We start from the raw sequence: 19,851 nt of genomic DNA on the forward strand, positions 1-19,851 counted from the left end.
TGCTAATTTTAAAATTTTGAAGAAAAAAGCCAACTGTCATGCCACATGACCGCGAGCATTTTCCGCCGTTTGCTTGAATGATGGAAAGTTTGACGTTTCGTTTCACCGCATGTCTCCCCGCTTCTTGCGCGCCATTTGTGATCTTGTTGTAGAGCAGCCGGCAAAAATCAGAACGCTTCGTCTTTGTTTCCTGCGAATCTTCCAATTGATTTGTGTCCATTTTGAAGAGAAGTTTGAAGAGAAGTCGTGAAATCGTACATTGGTGGTGTTGTGTCGTCTTTCCAGCAACTGACTTCAGTTCCGCTGTTTTACTAAAACTGGGTAAGTTAGTTGCAATCTTCTTACCGATCTTAAGATCGTTTGATCTGTTGACGCTTTCTACCGTAGCTCATAAAGCTGCCGATTAAGTTGATTCATCTTCTTTTAGTAAGTGATCTAAAGAAGGGGCTTAAAATGGTCTTGGTATGGCGAACGACAGGTTGTCGCTGGAAAAGAAGCTAGACAATTGGTGAAAGTATGTTTTTTTTCCTCTCCGGAGCAACAATCCACCAAGAAGAGGGTTCATTGGAAGATTCATCGAACGGAAGATTCCAGCGCATCGAGGACTGTTTTCTCAAGAATCCAAAATCAAGTTCCATGTACCACACAAAGAACAAAAGACATTGAACAATTGCGCCGTTCCCGTCCCGTTTCGGATATGATGTGTTGGAATTGAAGCGATGCCGTTCTCCGAAGCGTTTGGTGTGATATTTTCTTTCTCCTTCTATATTTTTTCTGTTTTATTCCTAAAGCCCTCGCGCGCGCGCTCTCTCTCTGTCTTTTGCATCAAGTTTCGCAGAAGTTAATATTTTGTATAATTAATATCCTTGTATATATCTGTATATATAGAGAATCTTTTGGTTTCGCACCACGGTTTTTTTTTGTTTGTTTCCACTTACGTTTTATAAGGCAAAGCTTTTACATAAACTATATCGATAATTGTATTTCCGTTCTTCTATCCCTGGTGGATAGGGCCGTTCCCATGCTCGCATGCTCTGTATACCGGGGAACCGGTCCGGGTTCTGGTCGCTGGTTTCTGATTTTATATATGTATGTGTTCTGTCTGTATAGTTGCGTTTAAAACTTGTTGTGAACCTAATGCCTGTTTTTAAGCTCGGAGTGTTTGCACCGAATTGAACGCGCATCCCCACGCTCTTGTGTTTTCCGGGTCGGAGGAATTAGACGTCGAACCACAATATCGTTATCAAGAAACAGCTGCTCCTACACATGAGCCTGCGGGTCAAGTGTAAGCAATGTTCTTGCCAACTGCGGCATGTGAGCAAGAGAAAGACAACCAAAACTGTAAAACGCGTCCTTCCTATTCTAGTATAATGCTGCTGCTGGCGGGCAATGAAAGCATTGCACTAAGATATTTGATTAGAAATGAGTTTCGTTAACACATTACTTCCTGTACATTCAAAGGATGTACCCCCCCTATATAGGAGTTAATCTCGTGTGTGGTTCCAATACTTTGAATAATGTTCGTTCGCTTTCCGTATGCCTCTTCAATGGTGTATGTGTGTGGGTATTGTATGTAGGATGTGTAATGATGATGCTTACAGTCTCTATCGAGCTTCCTTTCCGTTTGTTACCATTTTACCAGCAATGGTTCGTAGCTCAAGATTACTACCGATCACCACGACGACAATAACGGTTCGCGAAGCAGTTTTTGAGTAGCAGTTGTGCATTTCTTACATTTGAATTGGTTCTTTTTCACCCATAGCCTCGCATGCCACCACCATCTGTTTGATTTTCTCTTAACGTGTTTGAAATTGTACGATATCGTTCGATCCTGCTCCACCACTCTACCATTCAATTCGCTTCACTATCTCTACTTGTTTCTCTCTTTCAATACTTGATTCAATTTCTTTTCTTCTTTTTATAGAAATTAGCGCAATAGGTGGTACGGAATTATTTAATAGTATTACTTCTACATGTAAGCGTTGCTTTGAACGAACGAATTTTAACCGTCTAACCGTTTTCCGTAAAGGTATATCGCAAGCGGGGAGCCTAAAACTACGTTTGACGTTAAAGAAACGTCTCTTCTTAGAATAATGATCAAGCTTGGCTTAAAGAAAATCCCGAAGCTTTTCTAACAACTTTTCTAACGCATCACGCAAAACGAGTGTGAGTAGCTTGTAAAAGGCATATTAGTGTGAGGGAGGGTATGAAAAATGTAAAAAGGGCGCGTAAAAAGTGTATAAGCGTGTAAACTACAATGATATATTGTTGTTGTTTGAAAACATCGGAAACATTTCCTAAAGTTATCCTATAATAGTGCGTTCAACACACGCCGTTTGAAGACGAAGCTGAAGCATTGTGGAGAGAATTGTGCGATGATTGGAATAGTTTGTTATCACAAAGAAATGCGCCCCACCGAACCTGGCTGGTGGGGGCTGGTGGGGGGTGGTGAGGAACACCGTGGGAAATCATTTCCCCCCCACATGTTGATAATAGCTATTCTACATTGAACAGCTCGATTTGAGTTCGATCAATAGAAATCATCACCGGATCGGTGCACTGGCTGGCTGGAGTCCTGCACCGTGGAGGGGGGAGGTCGAGATCGGCGGTCGGTCGGTCGGTCGCACATTGAGCGTGTTGCAGGGTCCTGCTACTACTAGGTTACACTGTAAACGGCGACCTTGTTGAACTTAAATTTGAATCATCAAATCATTGCCGACAGCGGATTGAAGCGCATGATTTTCGACAGCAGAATCCAGAGGAAGGAGGTAAAGACGCACAGCACGACACCGCCCCAGCCCAGCTCCAGGCTCCAGGCGGTGACGAAGATGCGAGCGCCCAGGAATTTCGATGCGGCCCGTGCCGTCCCCTTGATGGCGACCACACCGTCGATCGTGCCGTCGAAGTCGCTATCGAGCAGGGGCCGGCCCTGTTGCCGCTTGAAGTGTATTATCATCAGAGTGAATAGGGCGAAGAGCGCTGCGGGCGAAGACAGAGAAGAATCACGTTGTGTAAAGTGAAGGAAATTAAATAAGGAAAGGATGTTTGTAGAGGATTGTGTTAAAGCTTCAAAAGAAGAACGATTTGCATGTCATAAGAGCTCATGGTTCAAGTTCTTGCGAAAGCATCATTCCAACTATTACCAGCTGATAGGATTCGCAGTAAAGAAGCTAACTGTTTACATTTGCAATGAACTTGTAAGTTGCGTGACTTGCTTGCCCATCAAGAAGACAGCGGCGTTGCGGCTTGTGTTGTAGTCCTTGAATTCTCAAAGGAATAGAACTTGTCATTTTCTATTTCCCGTACCCGTCTAGGCCAATGGTAGCCAATGGTGTGGAGCCAAGTATGCAACAAAGTTGCCGTATAGAAGGACAAACGCACACGTACACACACCGATACACTTCATAGCTGGTACCGGTGGGTCTGCTACCATTCCGTGACGGTGTGTTTCGCACCCGTTTTCCCCGGGAGGGAGAGCAGCTGATGCGAAAAGGAAAACTAAACAGCAGCAATTCGCTTCATCTCATCGATTCCGTTTCGTGCTCCTTGGAGAATTGCGTGTTGATTGCCTTTCGTGCCGGCAGGGCACTGTGGGCACTGTGGCCCAAGTGGACAGGGGGATGGATGGGATAGTCTATGTATGCTTTTGACTCCCAGGCAAAAGAATACAAACTTGTAGAAGAAACTTTATAGCATTTTCTGCGGTGAATTTTTCATGTGAACCAATCCCCCGCTCCCTTAACCGGAGAACGGGCTTGAAAATTGTATCTCTTTTTAGCTTTTGATCCCTGCCGGAAAGTGAAAACCATTACAGAGCGCAACACCCCAAAGGAGAATTGGCAAAAATGGGGGAAGGGGTGGACATAGTGTGGGATACTACTTACCAGCCAGCAGGTACATTACGCCCGTCACCAGTACGGCACTGATTTGGCGCTGGCACACACCGAAAGCGCCCACCAGGGCAGCGCTACCGAGTATGATGAGGCACACGAGCGAACAGGAAATCGATAGATTCTGCATTCCTGTGTGTGTTTCATCAACCACGGGATCAGCAGTCCCGTGAATTGTGGCAGCAACGTCCGGGCAAGAGCAAAGGAAAGGAATAAAACACACACACAAAGACACGGAAGAAACCAAGAACGAGGGAGAAAAATAGGTTAGTTTAAGCTATGGTAATTGTTCCAGTGATTATAGCTTTTCATTCGATTTATTATAGTTGCAGGCTTAAGTGTTAAGAAAGTGAAGCAAATACAGTAGGAAAAGAGATGAAGAATGGAACACGTTTGCAAAAGGATACCTACACAAGCACGAAACAGCTCAAATGATACGCAAAGCAAAGCGGTCAGGGTCTTTGGGGGGATGGAAAAGCTCGTTTTTTAGATTAAAAAAGCATTATTAGAATAGACTGGCAAAAGGGGATACGGGGGTCTAAGAGTAGTTCAGCAAATCGTTCGTCTGTCAACCCGATGACGGATAGCGGTGTGCGACTGATCGATACAGTAGAGCTGCAATGTATATTGGTTGCCATTGTACGAACTCTCCCTCCTTTACCCTTCTTCTTTTAGTTGTGCTCGAACCCAAAAGCTAGTAAATTATGCACTCGGTCATGCACAGAAAACGGATGAGGGTGAGGAGGTGTGTATGTGCTTTTTATTATTGCTATGCAATTGCCAGTCATGACGATATGAAGTCACCTATGTAGAAGAGCCAAGCAACAAAACACACTGGAAGGAGTGGGCAAATGCAAATGTGTGTGGTGCCTTTTTGCTCTGATGTGATGTGGCTGGTGTTTCTTCCCAGTCGATCGATACGTGAGGGTTGAATTGTGCTCGTTCGGAAGGAAATACGAGGTATAGACGGGAGGAGATGAAGACAATAGAAAAAACTATGTATGGTGAGGTGCATCTTTGTGGTCGGAAAAGCGTTGATGAAAGGGTGGAAACAGTTTACGGGGTTTTACAGGGGTTCTTATACTTGTGGGACACTTTCTTGACTCATTCTTATAGGAAGTGAACTTCGTATTGTGGGAATTGAACTCCTATTGGAAATTCGTGTTAGATTTGACAAATTCCTTGATTAGAATCCAATTCATATTACAATAATTTAATTTCAAATCAGAGTCAATAAAGTGTCCCACTGCTATGAGAACTCCTGCAAAACCCTGTAAGTAAAAATAGGGGGATTTTTGTTTGAATTGAAGCGCAAAAAGAGAATGCAAATTTGGATTGAAGCTTAAAGCATAATCGTTCGCTTGATTCTATTCTAATTGATCAAGCGTACGCTTTGTTTTTTTTTTGCAATTGTTAAACAAGCATTATACTGAGCTGAAAACCATAAAACAAAGAACAAATAGAATTGATTTTGGAGAATTCTTCTTACAGGGTTTCCCACGATTTATTGGTTGGTTCCCACGATTTATTGGTGCGTTCCCACGATTTTTTGGTCATTTCCCATAATTTTTTGGTAGCAACCCACGATTTATTGGTCGGTTCCCAAATATTATTGGTCGGTTCCCAAATATTATTGGTCGTTTCCCAAATATTATTGGTCGGTTCCCAAATATAATATAATATAATACCGACCAATAATATTTGGGAAACGACCAATAATATTTGGGAACCGACCAATAATATTTGGGAACCGACCAATAAATCGTGGGTTGCTACCAAAAAATTATGGGAAATGACCAAAAAATCGTGGGAACGCACCAATAAATCGTGGGAACCAACCAATAAATCGTGGGAAACCCTGTATTATCATCCAATTCGTGTGAGGAATTTCCTGCAGATTATTAATTTTAACTCTTCCAGTAGGTGTAGCTCTGTGGAAGAAATATTTCCAATTGAAGCAAAAATAGACTCAGCCTTCAGGACGCAATAGCAGGGTTAAAGGTTAACCGGGTGGGAAATATTTAATTTAGATTGTCTCATCCTATTAAAATGTCCAATGTCGTTGATAAAGAGGAATAATGTGAAAATAGCACCCTATCTATCCACCAGTCCGGGGCGAATGGATGGAAATAGAACAGCCGCAGAAAGCTGACGACAATGGCAGGAGAGTGTGTGCTATGTTTAAGGTTAAAGGTTAATTGAAATAGAAGAAGTACTGTGTGTCACACTGCAAGGACCGGCAACAAAGCAGCTTTCCGGTGACAACGATCAAAGGTGTTTCACACACACAGTAGGAGGAGAAGACAGAAAAGGTAGGATTGGAGGAGAAGAGGAGCAAAGATACTAGTAAAGAGATGAGGCGCGTCGCGCTGTACCTACTTAAATGCGGATGTAAGGACGCCTGGGACTCACTGTGTTGCCAATCGGCCCTCGCATCCTCATCGTTGCCCTGTGCGCTCTCCATCGTGCCGGCCAGATAGTTGACGCACTGATCGACCTGCGGAAAGCCATCGTTCGACATCTCCCGGATCTCCTCCGCCGTCAGATCGATACAGAGCGTCCAGATGCCACCGTTCATCGGTACGAGAAAAACGCCGGCCCGATTATCCGTCACCACCGGGTTCGTCGCTGCCCCACCGCTCTTTTGTCCAACCTGCTGCTGCTGCTGCTGCTGATGATGATGAGGATGTTGTTGCTTCGGTAAACCTAATGGGAAGGGTGGACAGAGAATGGATTCACAATGCTTTTAGGGCACACGCGGGCGCTGCGGCCGTAAATACCTTTGCCCTTGAGCGGAATCTTTGCCGCCCGGCCGTCCAGGTACCAGTGCAGCTCGATGGCGGTTTCGTTGCTGATGCGATCGAGGCTGTTGCGGTCCCAGGACACGTGCTCCCAGTGATCGGTCATGATGGCGGCGCACAACATCGCGGTCGCACTGGACGTCATGAGCAGCGTCAGGAAGAGGAACATGATCGGTGGCGGTATCGAGCAGCACGTCCCATTGCCGGACGGTGTCTGTGGATGGTTGGGTGCGGCAGCTCCGGAACTGGCCGTCGTCGTCGTCGTGCCGCCCGGACCCGTACTGGTCGTGGCCATGATGGTGGTGGTCGTCGCCGATGGCTGCATGCTGGTGCTGTAGTGCTGATAGTAGTAGCAGCTGTCAATGCTGGGAGACTTGTCCGGCGGTGGTGGGTAGTGGTGACCGCTCGCTAGCAGATGGTAATCGTTGCCCAGCGTGTTGTTGTTCGTATCATTGGGCGGGTAGTAGTTTACGCCGCCGCCACCGCCACCGTACTGCAGCAGGGGTGCATCGTAGTCGTACTGTAGATAGCCGTGCTGATGCGATGATGGTTGTCGCCGGTGAGCGGAGGAGGACTGTTGAGTCCCACTTTCGCCACCACCACCACCACCACCACCGCCGCTTCCGCCGCCACTGCCACTAGATGTTTGGTAGCGGTAGTAGGAATTGTTACGATGTATCACGGGCCAGCTGCGTGTGGTCGACTTATTCCGGGAGTAACTGTTCGCCGACGTGATGGTGGTGGTGGCGGCGATGTTTGCGGTGGAAGTAATATTGGCGGCCGTCGTTGCTGTCGTCCTGTCGGTGGGTCCAAAATCCACGTTGGACCGTTGGTGATAGTGCAAAGCTGATGCTGCTGGCGCACGCAGTGATTGCAGCTCGTCGCTGCCTTCTTCCGTGTCGAGTTGGTTCGTTGCCTGTTGTTGGTGTCTGCTGTTGGTGCCACGTACCACTACTGCTCGAATGCTTTCGAAAAAGGAGTTTCTACGCCGCTCGAAGCGCTCACTGCAGTCCAACTTATTATTGTCTTCCGCCTGTTGGGGGCTGATGCGTGATGGTGGTGATTCGTCCGAAGAGTTCGGAGCTGCAGCCGCTGCTGCACGTTCTTCGGAGGTTGTTCGGTTCGGTGTATCAGAAGTGATCGGCAAATTAATGCTGCTGGTCGGTGGTGGTGTTGGTGGTGACAATTGTGGATCTTGTGGGGACGTTGCTGGGCCTGTGGTCGGTGTCCTTGGTGGTGTGGATATGATAGTGTAGGTGGTTATCGTCGATGCTTCGGGTAGGCAACGGGTCGTCACGGTGTACTTGCAGCCGCTGTCCGAGCCGTGGTTTACGAGTCATAAATCGGTATCGTGCCGCTTCATTTTGTCGCCCGGATCCAGTGCCAGCGAGGAGATTGGTCGGAATTACGTCAGAGCAAGAACCCTACAATGGAAGTAGAAAGTAAAGAATGAGGTCATACGATCTTCACGAAGCAAATAGTGAAAATGGAAGGAAGAGCTACGGCACTGTGAGGGTTTGTCCTCTTATCCGTTAAATTCACTTTTTAATTTGCAAATGCCTTTGCAATCCAATCAGGCCATGTGCTACCGCATGTGCTTTCTCTATGGTGCTTCAATTACATCCCTCAATCGTTAAAATAGCTTTCGTATTGGCCATCGTCTGCGGATTTCTATTAGCCGTTTTACTTGACAGTTATGGCTACTGACTCGCCTGAGATCCCTTATCCTAAACCCAACAATCTGAGCGACGTGCATCGTTGTACGAACCCCCCCCCCCCCCCCCCCCCCCCCTTTGAACCGTTCCGGCGTAGTGTATTGTACGTTATCATGTTCAGGCGCCAGCCGGCTTCCGAGCTGGACATTTTTACGATGCTGCTCCAATCGGAAGCATGTAGAGCGTGCCGGGTTTATGCCACCACTACCATCACCACCACCGTCACAACACAGAGCGAGTAAACTTTAAACGAACGACCCCAGAGTTTGCTGTACGAAGCTACTCCTTCCCTGCTGCATCTCCGGTTGATGGAGGCGCATGGTGCTGCTGCTGCTGGTATGATAATGGGATTGTGATACAATCACATCCTTCTCCTTAACCCTCAGCACCACCAACGTGGGAGAGTCGATTAACAGAAGCAGAGAACGATTCGTTACTCGGAGCCTCGCTTTTTAAAAGGCCCCAACCTGTATGTGGTACGCTACGGGACGGCGGCGGATGGATCCATCCTAATTAACGCAGTGTTTGCAAGCGACAAAACGGCGCAAAGCATTGTTTCGGCTGCAGAAGGTAGGATATAATTCAAGCGAAAGTATGGCACGTGTCGTTTCGATGGAAGTGAGAGAGAGAGGGCGAAACAGAGCGGGCGAGACAGAGGGAAGATAATCAAAATCCTTGATTAGTGTTTTTAGTGCGAACTTCGGGCTTTTGGGTTCGTGAAGCACGGCTGATTGCGCTTACACGCGCTTACCCCGGTGCACGGTAGTCGTCCTTGAGCTCTAAGGCCTTGGATGGTGGATAATTTGAAGATAAATGAGGTAACAATTTACCCACAGAGAGGAGAGGATCATTAGTTATACGATATTGTCGAAGCTATTATTTTATCGTTGTAAGATAAACATAATTCAATTATAATTAATTGTTTTATGTAAATTAGTTCAATATTGAATTGTTTCTTTTTTGCACGATCTGATCAGATGAGCTAGGTATTAAATGAATTTGATATTGTTCTTGATCTCTTATTTAATTCATGTTCCAATGTGCTCATGCCCATGAAACTGCGACGCAATATTTCCTCGAATCACACAAACAAAAAAGGGACCTGCTTTATTTATTCATTCCAATATGAGACCTTTCCGCGGACAACCGCCACCATGCCTGGGTGGGTTTTTCGCTTTTTTTCGGGGTTGACTCCACCAATTCCGGAGATTGTTTGTCATGCAAATATGGTCGGTAATTTAAGTGAATGTTAAATATATGTGTAAACTCCCATCCACCCATCATCACTGGACTGGAATGAGATCATTCCACCGAGGAATTGAAATCATGGGGGGGGGGGGAGAAATGGGACAAACCCCATCCCTCCCTTCGCTCCACCTCCGGGCCGTTGTGCAGGATATGCGCGAGCATCATGTGACTGTTCGTGCGAATGTTTAATCGTACATAACAATGAAACGCTATTGCGCGCGTTGTAATTGCGTGTTGATACGCGACGACGTTGTGGCGTCAAATGTTGGACGAAAATTACATGTGTGCGTGCGTTAATTATCTACCATCTACCAGTTCGCTATATTGTTGTCGAACGATGCGAAAGCAATCTGGTTAGCTTTAATCGTCCAGTTTTAATGGTTTTATTATGGAATATTTTAACAATTTCAAACAATTTTAAATGTCATTGGTTAAGGAACGTATCCGTTAAGGACACACTCCGAACACAATGGAAGTTGTGCATTACAAAAAGCAGTAGAAGTAGCTTTTCTGGCAAGCACTTTCCATTAGTAAATGCTCTTGAAATCGTTCCATTTGTTTTGTAGTATGTATTACCCCGTACCAGCCATTAGAGGACGCAAGCATAATCTTCTTGTGCTCGGATTGCCGGAGGCTTTGCTCTCTATCTCTCACTCTGACTGCCAATCAGCTCAGCACACAAATGAAATGCGTGTAGGCCACTTTGAGCCGCCCACGCGTTTCTCGGAATGATCCTGTCCTTTCCGCTCTGTACGGTGGGGGGAGGATCAACTGTCAACCTTAAGACTTTCTTTATACACTACACTCCGAGTAGAAGCATCTTAAGGATGAGCTTCCATAAATGGGTAAATGTCACTCTATACTGAATCCATACACCTCTCGGATACATCAACCGGGGAAAGGTGGTGGTGCAGAGCCACTGGAAAAAGGATTTTGTTTGTCAAGAGATGAGTGTGTGTGTGTGTGTGTGCACGCAAACCGCCCCCAATATAGACGCCCCCTAATCCATTAAGCGGAGTGTTTGCGCTTTTTTGTTTGCGTCCCAAACGCTTGGTTTGCCTTTCTTGTCGATAAGCCGTGACAGGCGATCGGTTCGGTGGTTTGGGGGCGGATGTGGTTTTTCAGTAAACGTCTTAAGGCACTTTGTGTTGTTGTTTTTGAGCGAGTAACGAGTTTTATGGTTGGTTTTCCTTTTAGTCAAATGGAGATCTACTAATTGAAAGGGTAGTTAAGATGATATCATTTTTGGATGGCTTTACTACACCTGCCGTTTAGAACAATTAATCGAACAATGGAGAAATACCCTCATTTATAGTACTTTCTCCTTCTCCTCTACACGTGTGCTACCTTCATTTCGTATTCTGAACCTCCTCCGGAAGGAAGCAAACAATTATTCAACATGTGTCAGGAAAGATGCATAATTTATTCTCAAACAGGTCAGGTAGTAGACTGAGGGGGGCCTCTGTAGTTAAGCTGTGAACTTGTTAATTTGTTGTATCTCTTCTATCCACAAACCTCTACTAAGCACACAGAAACACGTCCCTCAATCGATTGGAGTGTGTGACCCGTTTTCTGAGGGCACACCCGTGCACTACACAACAGTAAAAAGGGCTATAAAAATAATGACTTATGTGTTAGAGAGCAAATAGTATAGTGGTGGTGTAGTAGTTAAACATACACACAGTAACAATCTCTCTAACGTTTTCGGCACACTAATGGTAAAATGGTAAAAGTTTTCCCATAAGCTCCCACCATAATAGCACCGAGGATAATAGATATTGTGCCTGTGTCTGTTTGGTGTTCTTCTATCTAACTGCTCTCGGCCACCCCGACCGGATGCTGCAGCTTGAAGGCACCGGGTCACGCCTTTCCGGAAGAGGGATCCTTTCCTGTTTTTGTGTAGGCTTTTCAGTATTGGAAGAGTGAGCTGCTGTGTGAGTTTGAGGACAAAGTTTTGCTCTTCATTCTCACCGTACTTTCTATCTCTCCTTTTAATTGCTTTTTGATGGCACAAGTGTAAGTGTAGTGTGTGATTGTTGAGTTCATTAAATCAATACACTTTACTGTTGTTTGGCCGTTTACTCCGTGAGGTGATTCTTGAGTTGGTTTAAGGTCTTATTTAAACCCTTCTAATTAGTTCCAACAGCCATGAAACCATTTTAAAAATAATCAAAATTTTTAAATGATTTCTTTGAATCACCTGGAACGACGCGTAACAAACGAAATGGCCGAGATTGCGTGTTTTATGCATGTATTGCCAGACAGTGGCTATGGCACAAAACATAACCCACTGCTAATACCACCCACTTATCCGTCCTCTTCCTAACCTTCTTAACCTACCACACCCGGGCGACACCCAGACACCCCCCCTCTCAATGTACCATTGCCCGCCGGCCAGATGATAGACGAGTCCGTTCCGTTTTCTTAATGGTTTGGTCGTTTGCAAATCCAAATCATAACCTGTAACAATCAACGACCTACAAACGCACACACACATACACACCACCGCCGCCCGATCATTCCAAGGTTTAATGGGTTTGTCCTGCTGTGAGGGGGGAGGAAGAGGGGGGGGGGGAGGGTTCGTTTCATGCGGCCACTAACCTCTTGTTAGGGCGTTGGAACGGAATCAGGCTTAGAAACCCACGGCCACGGTTTTAGGATGAATATTGTAATGAGGTCGGCCAGAGGTAGAAAAAAGGACACTCCCGTCGTCGCTGTTAGCCGCTGCTACCTACTCCACTATCCTCTCAAAGCTATACGTTAGGCGTTTTTCATGTTCAGGCCTGGCAGAGGGCCTATATATACAAAGCGAATTCCCACACAACCACACGCGGAGTCGAAAGCGAAAGGACGACCGACGACCAACAAGCGGCGGCAGCAAATCGAAATGTTTAGCTTTGATTTATGCGCCTCCGTGTCCTCCGTGGCAGCAGTGTGCAGCAGCGCACGCCACAGCAGCACTACTGGCCAAACAATTTGCGTGCTCTCTCCTCGGTGTGCTGTGCTTGTTTCCAAGAACAATCCAAAAATGCTGCGCGGTCGTCGAACGCGAAGTGGAACAGAAATTAATTGTCCCAAAAATTCGCCCGTCCTTTTCAAATGGAGCACCATTTTTGAGACTTCTTATTCTACTTTAATCTCCCCCAAATGCTTTGTATTTGTGGGCGCGCTAACAAGCTCCCAAAGTTTTATACGGCGGAACACTGCCGCGTTACACGACGACCGGTGGGTGGGTGGTAAGACTGCTGCTGTGCTGGAAGCAAGCGTGTCAGGGGATGATAGTAAAAGTTTTGTTCAGTTTTTTTTAGTTTTTTTTTTGTACTTACTCAAACACACGGTACACGATACTGGCTGGTGAAATCGATGGGCGGCGGGTGTGTTTTTTGTAGTAGTAGGTATGGCTGAGTTGTTTGGGAAACTTCTAGGCGGTGCTGTGCTTCTCAGGTGTGTCGTATTCGATATTCAAAGTTTGTAGGATGAGTGATGTAAGTTGTATGCGGATGATTTGATATTTTTTCTTGTAATTTCTTATTTTTCCTGTTTTTCACATTCACTTTTGCTGTTTAAAAAACACAATACTTCTTATTACAGGGTTTACCAGGAGTTCTTACAGCTGTGGGACACTTTATTGACTCTTTCTTACTTGAATTGAACTTATTGTAATAGGAATTGTATTCTATAGCACGCCTGTTGGACAAATCTAATAGGAAATTCCAAGGAGCCTGTCAAAATAGAATGCCATAGTGTCCAATTTCCATCATATGAAGTTTACTTCCTATAAGAAAAAAATCAAGAAATATGTCCCATAACTATGAGAACCCCTGGAAAACCCTGTAACATCATCGCTCGGTTAAGATGAGGGTGAAGTTTTGTTAAACCAGCTACGAAAAGAATAAACGCTATTTGTAATCCATTACAATTGTACCTGGTGAAAGGTTAGAATGAAAAGCAACCCTTCGTTTCACAGATTTAATCACAGATCGAGCCGTGTGCTGTGCATTCTCGCCCTCGCTACTAAATGCAATATTTTAATTCCATTTGTGCAGGGGGTACAATTGTCCAATTATACACCTCCACAGGCGGTGCTTTTTCGCGCTTGCTTCTGCGTCTTTGATGCAGTGAAAAATTGGCCTCAATTGTTGGTGGTGTACGCCGCTGGTTCTTGTCTGGACGGTTCGTGTTGCTAAAAGCCGCTTTGGTGTTATTACAGGGTTTCCCACGATTTATTGGTTGGTTCCCACGATTTATTGGTGCGTTCCCACGATTTTTTGGTCATTTCCCATAATTTTTTGGTAGCAACCCACGATTTATTGGTCGGTTCCCAAATATTATTGGTCGGTTCCCAAATATTATTGGTCGTTTCCCAAATATTATTGGTCGGTATTATATTATATTATATTTGGGAACCGACCAATAATATTTGGGAAACGACCAATAATATTTGGGAACCGACCAATAATATTTGGGAACCGACCAATAAATCGTGGGTTGCTACCAAAAAATTATGGGAAATGACCAAAAAATCGTGGGAACGCACCAATAAATCGTGGGAACCAACCAATAAATCGTGGGAAACCCTGTATCCTTATGCTAGGAACGTTAATTCTAGTGCAGGAGGAGAGAGAGAGCGGGAGGCAGAGAGTAACTCCTCGGCGCTTGATGGTGCACAAAAGCCTGATGTATATCCAGCGCTATGAAGCACTGTTGGTGAGCATGCTTGCGTTTGGTGACCACCGCGGTTGATCCTGCCAGTTTAAATTATGCTTCCTCTCTACCACCACCACCACCGTGCACTTTCCGCGTGTCAATCAAATCGATTAGAATATTTTTTTTCTGTTTAGCTAGTGCCTTTGTGCCGTTCTTTTTTCCTTTTGTTTTTTGCTGTCTGATTTTTAGACCGAAGTAGCGAACAGCATTCCAAAATTCGACCAAACCGTTGCGCTTATTTACATAAAAGTAAACGAAACGAATTACACGACGTTTTTGTTGTGGGGTTTGAGGTCGTCTTCCTTCGGTGCTGTCGTCGGCACCGAATTGGAATTTGGGGAAGGGAAAGAAGTGTCTCGTAAAGATGCGACATTCACACATACACCGCTGCTGTGAGACGAGGTTGAGCATAAAATACACCATATATTTACATTTATTACACAGCAGCAGTGTAGGACTTATGCTTGTGTTTCTTTTGTGTCTTGTTGTCGTTGCAAGCAAATACAAAAAAAATGCAAATTTTAATGTATACAAAGGGATCGACAGTGCAATCCGACTAGAAATGCACAGTACACACCGAACGCAAAGGCACACACATGGGCACACACACACTTTCACTAATAGTAGAGGCGTTAGAGCTTGAGCTGGGCGACCTGATTACGTATGCATTTGATTAAGTAACACACCGAGATTTACTCTATATACACACACACAGTGCACGCAAGAAGAGCTTTGGCCGACAAACTCTGACATGCCCGCTACCACACTTTTTTTACTTTATTGCACTTTTTACACATAAATTCTTCCAGCACTTTGTACCGTGTCACATTATTCCCACAGGAACCATAACGTAACACACTCGTCTTTCTACTTATCCCACGAAATTCTGATTTTTATGGCCTTTTTCATAGTACTTCTATCACATCTTCCGAAGAAAAAGATGCAATACACAGCTCTTGTGGTCTCGAAATGTCCTTCTCATCGAAAATCTACTACAAGCATTAAAGGCATTAACTTGAACAAACGAGGCTTACGCACAGCAATGGAGCAGATATGTAGATACTCTACTTTGTTGATACTGTGGCGTGTACTCGATTCGTCTGTGTAAAAGCACACCGATTGACCTCTGGCACGCGGCGGGGGTTAAAGTGCGCCGCCGATTCGTGTTTGGGGGTAGTGTACAGCAGCTTCAGTTTTATTTTTTTATTTTATTTTATTTTATTTTGAATGATTCACTTCGATGTGATTTCGATGATGTACTCTGGTTTAGGACACTAGTTTTGCCTTTCTGTCATTGTGTGCGTGTGTGTTTTTGTGTGTATGTATGTTCAGCCCTGGAGTGTTGTCACGGCACGCGCGTACGTTGCGCTACGTGTTGGCGCTTGAACTGTGAACTTTCTTCGCCGACCATGCACCGAATGCATGGATAGCTCCGTTTTTCCTTCGGTGAGAATTACCAAACAGAGAGTGTACCTGTGTGTGAGAGAGAGGGAGAGAATAAAACTGTTCGAAAGGAGCAGATGGGCAAACACAAGGAGAGGAGAGAGAGAGCCATCAGGAGAACAATCAAAGGAAGCTAACGTTTCAAGTGGATCCTGAAGAGTTTTCCCAAGTGCAAAATACACTCACACACAAACGCGCCAATGTTTGTTATGAGAATGTGTTACACTTTTCCTCTCATCTGTAGAGGAGTTTTCGAGAGGTCCTTTCGATGTTGTTCTCTCTCCCTCTGTGTACTACTATATACACAGCTCTCTATTATTTTTGTGTGCTTTTGTGTTTTGTTTTTGCGTTGAAGCTTTTCCTCCATTTCATTTTCCTTCGCACTGGTATAGTAGTGTGTACCAGACGGCAGCACACTCTGTGTAATAGACAAAGCGAAGGCGCGCTCGAAGCATCCCTTTTCTCGGCTGGTGTTGTGTTGTTGTTTGAGCGTTGGCTTGGCTGGGAAAGCTTGCGCACTTGGTGTGGAGAAAATCAATACGCGTGTGTGTGTATATTACTGGGCACCGATAGTGTACGGAAAAACCCGCGACACACGGACAAGGGTACGGACAAGTTAACCGCTCACTCGACTTTGACGTTCATTGTTAATGCAGAGTTTTGTTTGCACTATCGTTTGACACTAGAACCATCTAGCTCCGGTTGTTGTTTCTTTTTTTGAGGGATCCGGATTTAGTCAGTAGACAGAAGAAGGTTCCCGGCGTATTCTAATAACAGCGCCGGTGCGTGTGATGTAGGTAAGAGAGGAGGGTATGCGTCAATCAGGATAGGTAGTTTGCCTTGGTTTTGACGTGTCTAGCTATATTTAATATCTTTATGTTGGGTAAGAATCTGTTGATAATTTGAGTTATTTTAGGTAAAGTACATCAAGCATCAAATGTAACGTTTTATGTATCCCCAAAGCTACGTGTTTCATGGCACGGTTCAGTAATGTTTTGAGGAAAGCGGCACATACACAGCGAAAATCGCACCAGACAACCAGTATGTTATATGTCGATCGAGGAAAAATGTTAAAGTGTGTAGTACATGTTGTATGAATTATTCACCACCGCACCTTAACTGCGCGGGTTGGACACGTTCGACGGCCGATGTAACAACCATCGATGGTCGATATGTGTTTATTTGCACCCACTGTCCTCCAACAATGATCTATTTATAGCCGCGGGGATGTGCAACAGTTTACACGCATGACTTGACGCTGTTTTCGATGGAAGAAGGCGCTATATGCCATTTTCCATACACATGATTCCTGTGAGAATTGCCGGGTTGATTAGAGGGCTTGTTGATAGACTTATTTAGGGAGTTCCTTAGAGTAATTGTGTGCTAGTATAGAATGCATTGAATTAAGTTAAGAAATAATCCTCTGTGTAATTTAATTTTAATCATAGTCGATAAGGTTTGACGATGGTTTTTTATATTATTTTTTCATAATTGTATTTACAGGACCTACGATTCCGTAAATATTGCGCTTGTGATCATCCCCTAACTCCTACACCATACAGTGATATAGTTGTAGTAATCAAGCGCCATGGCAGAAAAGTCGGAAACCCTTGTGACGAAGGAGGAGAAAGTTAACGAAGCGAAGGAACTGTTCGGTCGCGGCAGCCGAAACTATTGCATGAAACAGTACGCGGATGCGGCCGACGATCTGAGCGCTTGCTGCTCCATCTACTCCGAGCTGTACGGGCCGAACGCGGAAGAGCTGGGGTTGCCCTATCTAATGTATGCAAAATCACTGATTGCCCTCGGGAAAGATGAGAACAACCTGATCGCGGCGGCCGACGATGGCGAAGAGGTAGACGAGGACGACGAGGAGGATGAGGAGGGCGAGGAAGGTGGCGAAGAAGAAGAAGGAGCTGCGGCTGCTGCTGCTGAGGGCGGTGAGCAGGAGAAAGCGGGAGACGAAAGTGCAGAAAAGGAAAAAGACGGTGACGGTGAGGCAATGGATACGAAGGACGAAGCTGCCTTGGTGGAGAGTAGTGCTACGGAAAAGGAGAAAGAAAAGGAGGGGGACAAGGAGAAAGAACAGGAGAAAGAAAAGGATGGTGAATCATCAACAACAGAAGATAAAGTGGAAGCTAAGGCAGAAGCTGGCGTTAGCAGCACTTCGTCGGACGCTAATGGCGAGCCACAGCCGGGTCCCTCCACCTCGAACGGTGATACGAGCGTGCAGGAGGACAACGCGGACAACTTGCAGGTCGCGTGGGAAATCCTAGAACTGGCGGTACACATCTTCCAGCAGCAGGGTGATAAGGGCTACGAAAATCTTCCCGAATGCTACACGGAACTGGCAGGCATCTCGTTCGAAAACAGTTTCTTCAAAGAAGCGATCAAAGATTACGGTAAGTAGGAGGGAAACCTTCCCTTTTGCATGCTTATATGTTTCAATTGTGTGGTGTGATGAAGCATGTAACCACATTGTTCGTCCTTCTTTCAGTGAAAGCACTGGAAATTTACCAGAAAACCAAACAACCCGATCTGCGTCTGCTGGCCGAGGTGAACTACAAGGTTGGGCTGTGCTACATGATGGAGCGCGAGTTTGAAGAGTCCATCAACTCGTTCAAGGGCGCCGTAACCGAGCTGGAGAAGGTGGTAGAGGAGGAAAAGGCGAAGGAGCAGACCGATGATATTAAGGAAACCATCCAGGATCTGGAGCAGATGAAGCAGGAGATTTTGGAAAAGATTGCCGACGTCGAAGAGGCGATGAAAACGGTATGGCAACTTCACATTCGCTTTCGAGCGGAAACCCATTGGAGTGTGTTTTATTTATGGAATTTTGCTTATACAGCCCATCGAAGACGTCAAGCGCGAGCTCTCGAAGATCATCGTTTCCGGTGAGGTGGACACGAATGGCAAGGATCTGAACAACGGTGCCGGTACATCGTCCGCCGGCGGTAGTTCCAGCAGCAACGGTTCCACTTCAAAGTTGGCGGCCAAGCCGGCGACCGACATTTCGCACCTGATCAAGCGAAAAAAGCCCGACAGCGCCAGCATGGAAGTGGAAGGATCGCCGGCCAAGAAGACGGCTTCCGAAGCGGATAATGCAGCGACACACAACACAAGTACGTAAGGACATCATCGCATACATCAACACACAGACAGAACCTGGAGCAGCAAATACCGTGTACGTTTTAAGGGTGTTAAGAGTGTGTGTAGTGTGTGTGTTGTGGAGCTCATGTTTCGTTTTCGTACTTACACACCGTACCACATTTGCGACAATCCATTGATTTTACGTTTTAAGTTCTTCATTTGTTTTTGCACTTTTGGTTCTCTTGCGACCTTGCTCTCGAAGGCGGCGCGTATCACATCAGCAAGGCCTCTGAATGCACTCTTCTTTTTCTTTATTTTAAATTATTCGTTAACATTATTCCAAACACTGTCTCAAGAGCGGTACGCTCGTGGAAAGAATTTGAACAACCGGCATTCCTAGCATTTGTTCTGGAGCATATTGAAGCACCGTGTGCCAAGGTGTGAAGAACTGGATTCTGTATTGTACCACGTTATTCTCAGAAATAAAAGTAAGGAAACTATGGAATTTATTTATTATACTTGTACTAATTTTTTTAAGCATGTTTGTGCTGTACCTCCACTATGACAAATTCATCACAATCGTGTTTAGCTACGTAATTTATTGATAAAATTTCATATTAAAATTAAATTAATTTCACAATACTATTGTTATCCTGTATGTGTGCTATACGGCGACCATTTCACTTTCTTTTCTTCACACTCGTGTTTGTGAGGTAAGGGCGACACAAGTTTAAATCATCTCCATCAGCAGCAGTAGCAGTATCGAAACTAAAAGTGATCGTTTAAAAGGTGAACCCCACAGAAAACCGCACAGGAGGAAGATGGAATGGCAATTGCAACATGCATAACAACAAGTAAAAGTGCGTAAGTGCAGCACATCACCGAACCATTTTCCACGTGCACTTACAGATCGCTTTACATTGTGGAGCGAGAGAGAAAGAGATAGAGATAGAGAGC

The 19,851-nt window shown here is 45.3% G+C and overlaps 2 protein-coding genes across 11 annotated transcripts; one reads left to right on the forward strand and one right to left on the reverse strand.

Annotated features, from left to right (window-relative positions):
• Positions 1–63: 63 nt before the first annotated feature.
• On the forward strand, positions 64–19,403 carry LOC1273186 (protein NASP homolog). 3 transcript variants are annotated; one of them, XM_312139.5, is made up of 4 exons: positions 64–321; positions 17,308–18,206; positions 18,302–18,576; positions 18,653–19,403. In XM_312139.5, exons 2-4 carry the CDS (start codon positions 17,393–17,395, stop codon positions 18,932–18,934), a joined length of 1,371 nt encoding a protein of 456 aa, XP_312139.5. In that variant the 5' UTR covers positions 64–321; positions 17,308–17,392; the 3' UTR covers positions 18,935–19,403. The 3 variants fall into 3 exon arrangements, with proteins under 3 accessions (XP_312139.5, XP_061508768.1, XP_061508767.1); XM_061652784.1 differs by lacking the exon at positions 64–321 and adding an exon at positions 16,244–16,409; XM_061652783.1 differs by lacking the exon at positions 64–321 and adding an exon at positions 16,472–16,601.
• On the reverse strand, positions 341–16,050 carry LOC11175743 (uncharacterized). 8 transcript variants are annotated; one of them, XM_061652781.1, is made up of 6 exons: positions 15,598–16,050; positions 12,981–13,213; positions 6,671–8,115; positions 6,270–6,596; positions 3,885–4,022; positions 341–2,979 (listed from the first exon to the last, which is right to left on the reverse strand). In XM_061652781.1, exons 3-6 carry the CDS (start codon positions 7,014–7,016, stop codon positions 2,705–2,707), a joined length of 1,086 nt encoding a protein of 361 aa, XP_061508765.1. In that variant the 5' UTR covers positions 7,017–8,115; positions 12,981–13,213; positions 15,598–16,050; the 3' UTR covers positions 341–2,704. The 8 variants fall into 8 exon arrangements, with proteins under 8 accessions (XP_061508765.1, XP_061508764.1, XP_061508762.1 ...); XM_061652780.1 differs by having other exon boundaries at positions 15,430–16,050; XM_061652778.1 differs by having other exon boundaries at positions 15,400–16,050.
• Positions 19,404–19,851: the final 448 nt, after the last annotated feature.

The sequence above is a fragment of the Anopheles gambiae genome, chromosome 2, assembly GCF_943734735.2.
Source record: "Anopheles gambiae chromosome 2, idAnoGambNW_F1_1, whole genome shotgun sequence".
NCBI classification, from domain to species: domain Eukaryota; kingdom Metazoa; phylum Arthropoda; class Insecta; order Diptera; family Culicidae; genus Anopheles; species Anopheles gambiae.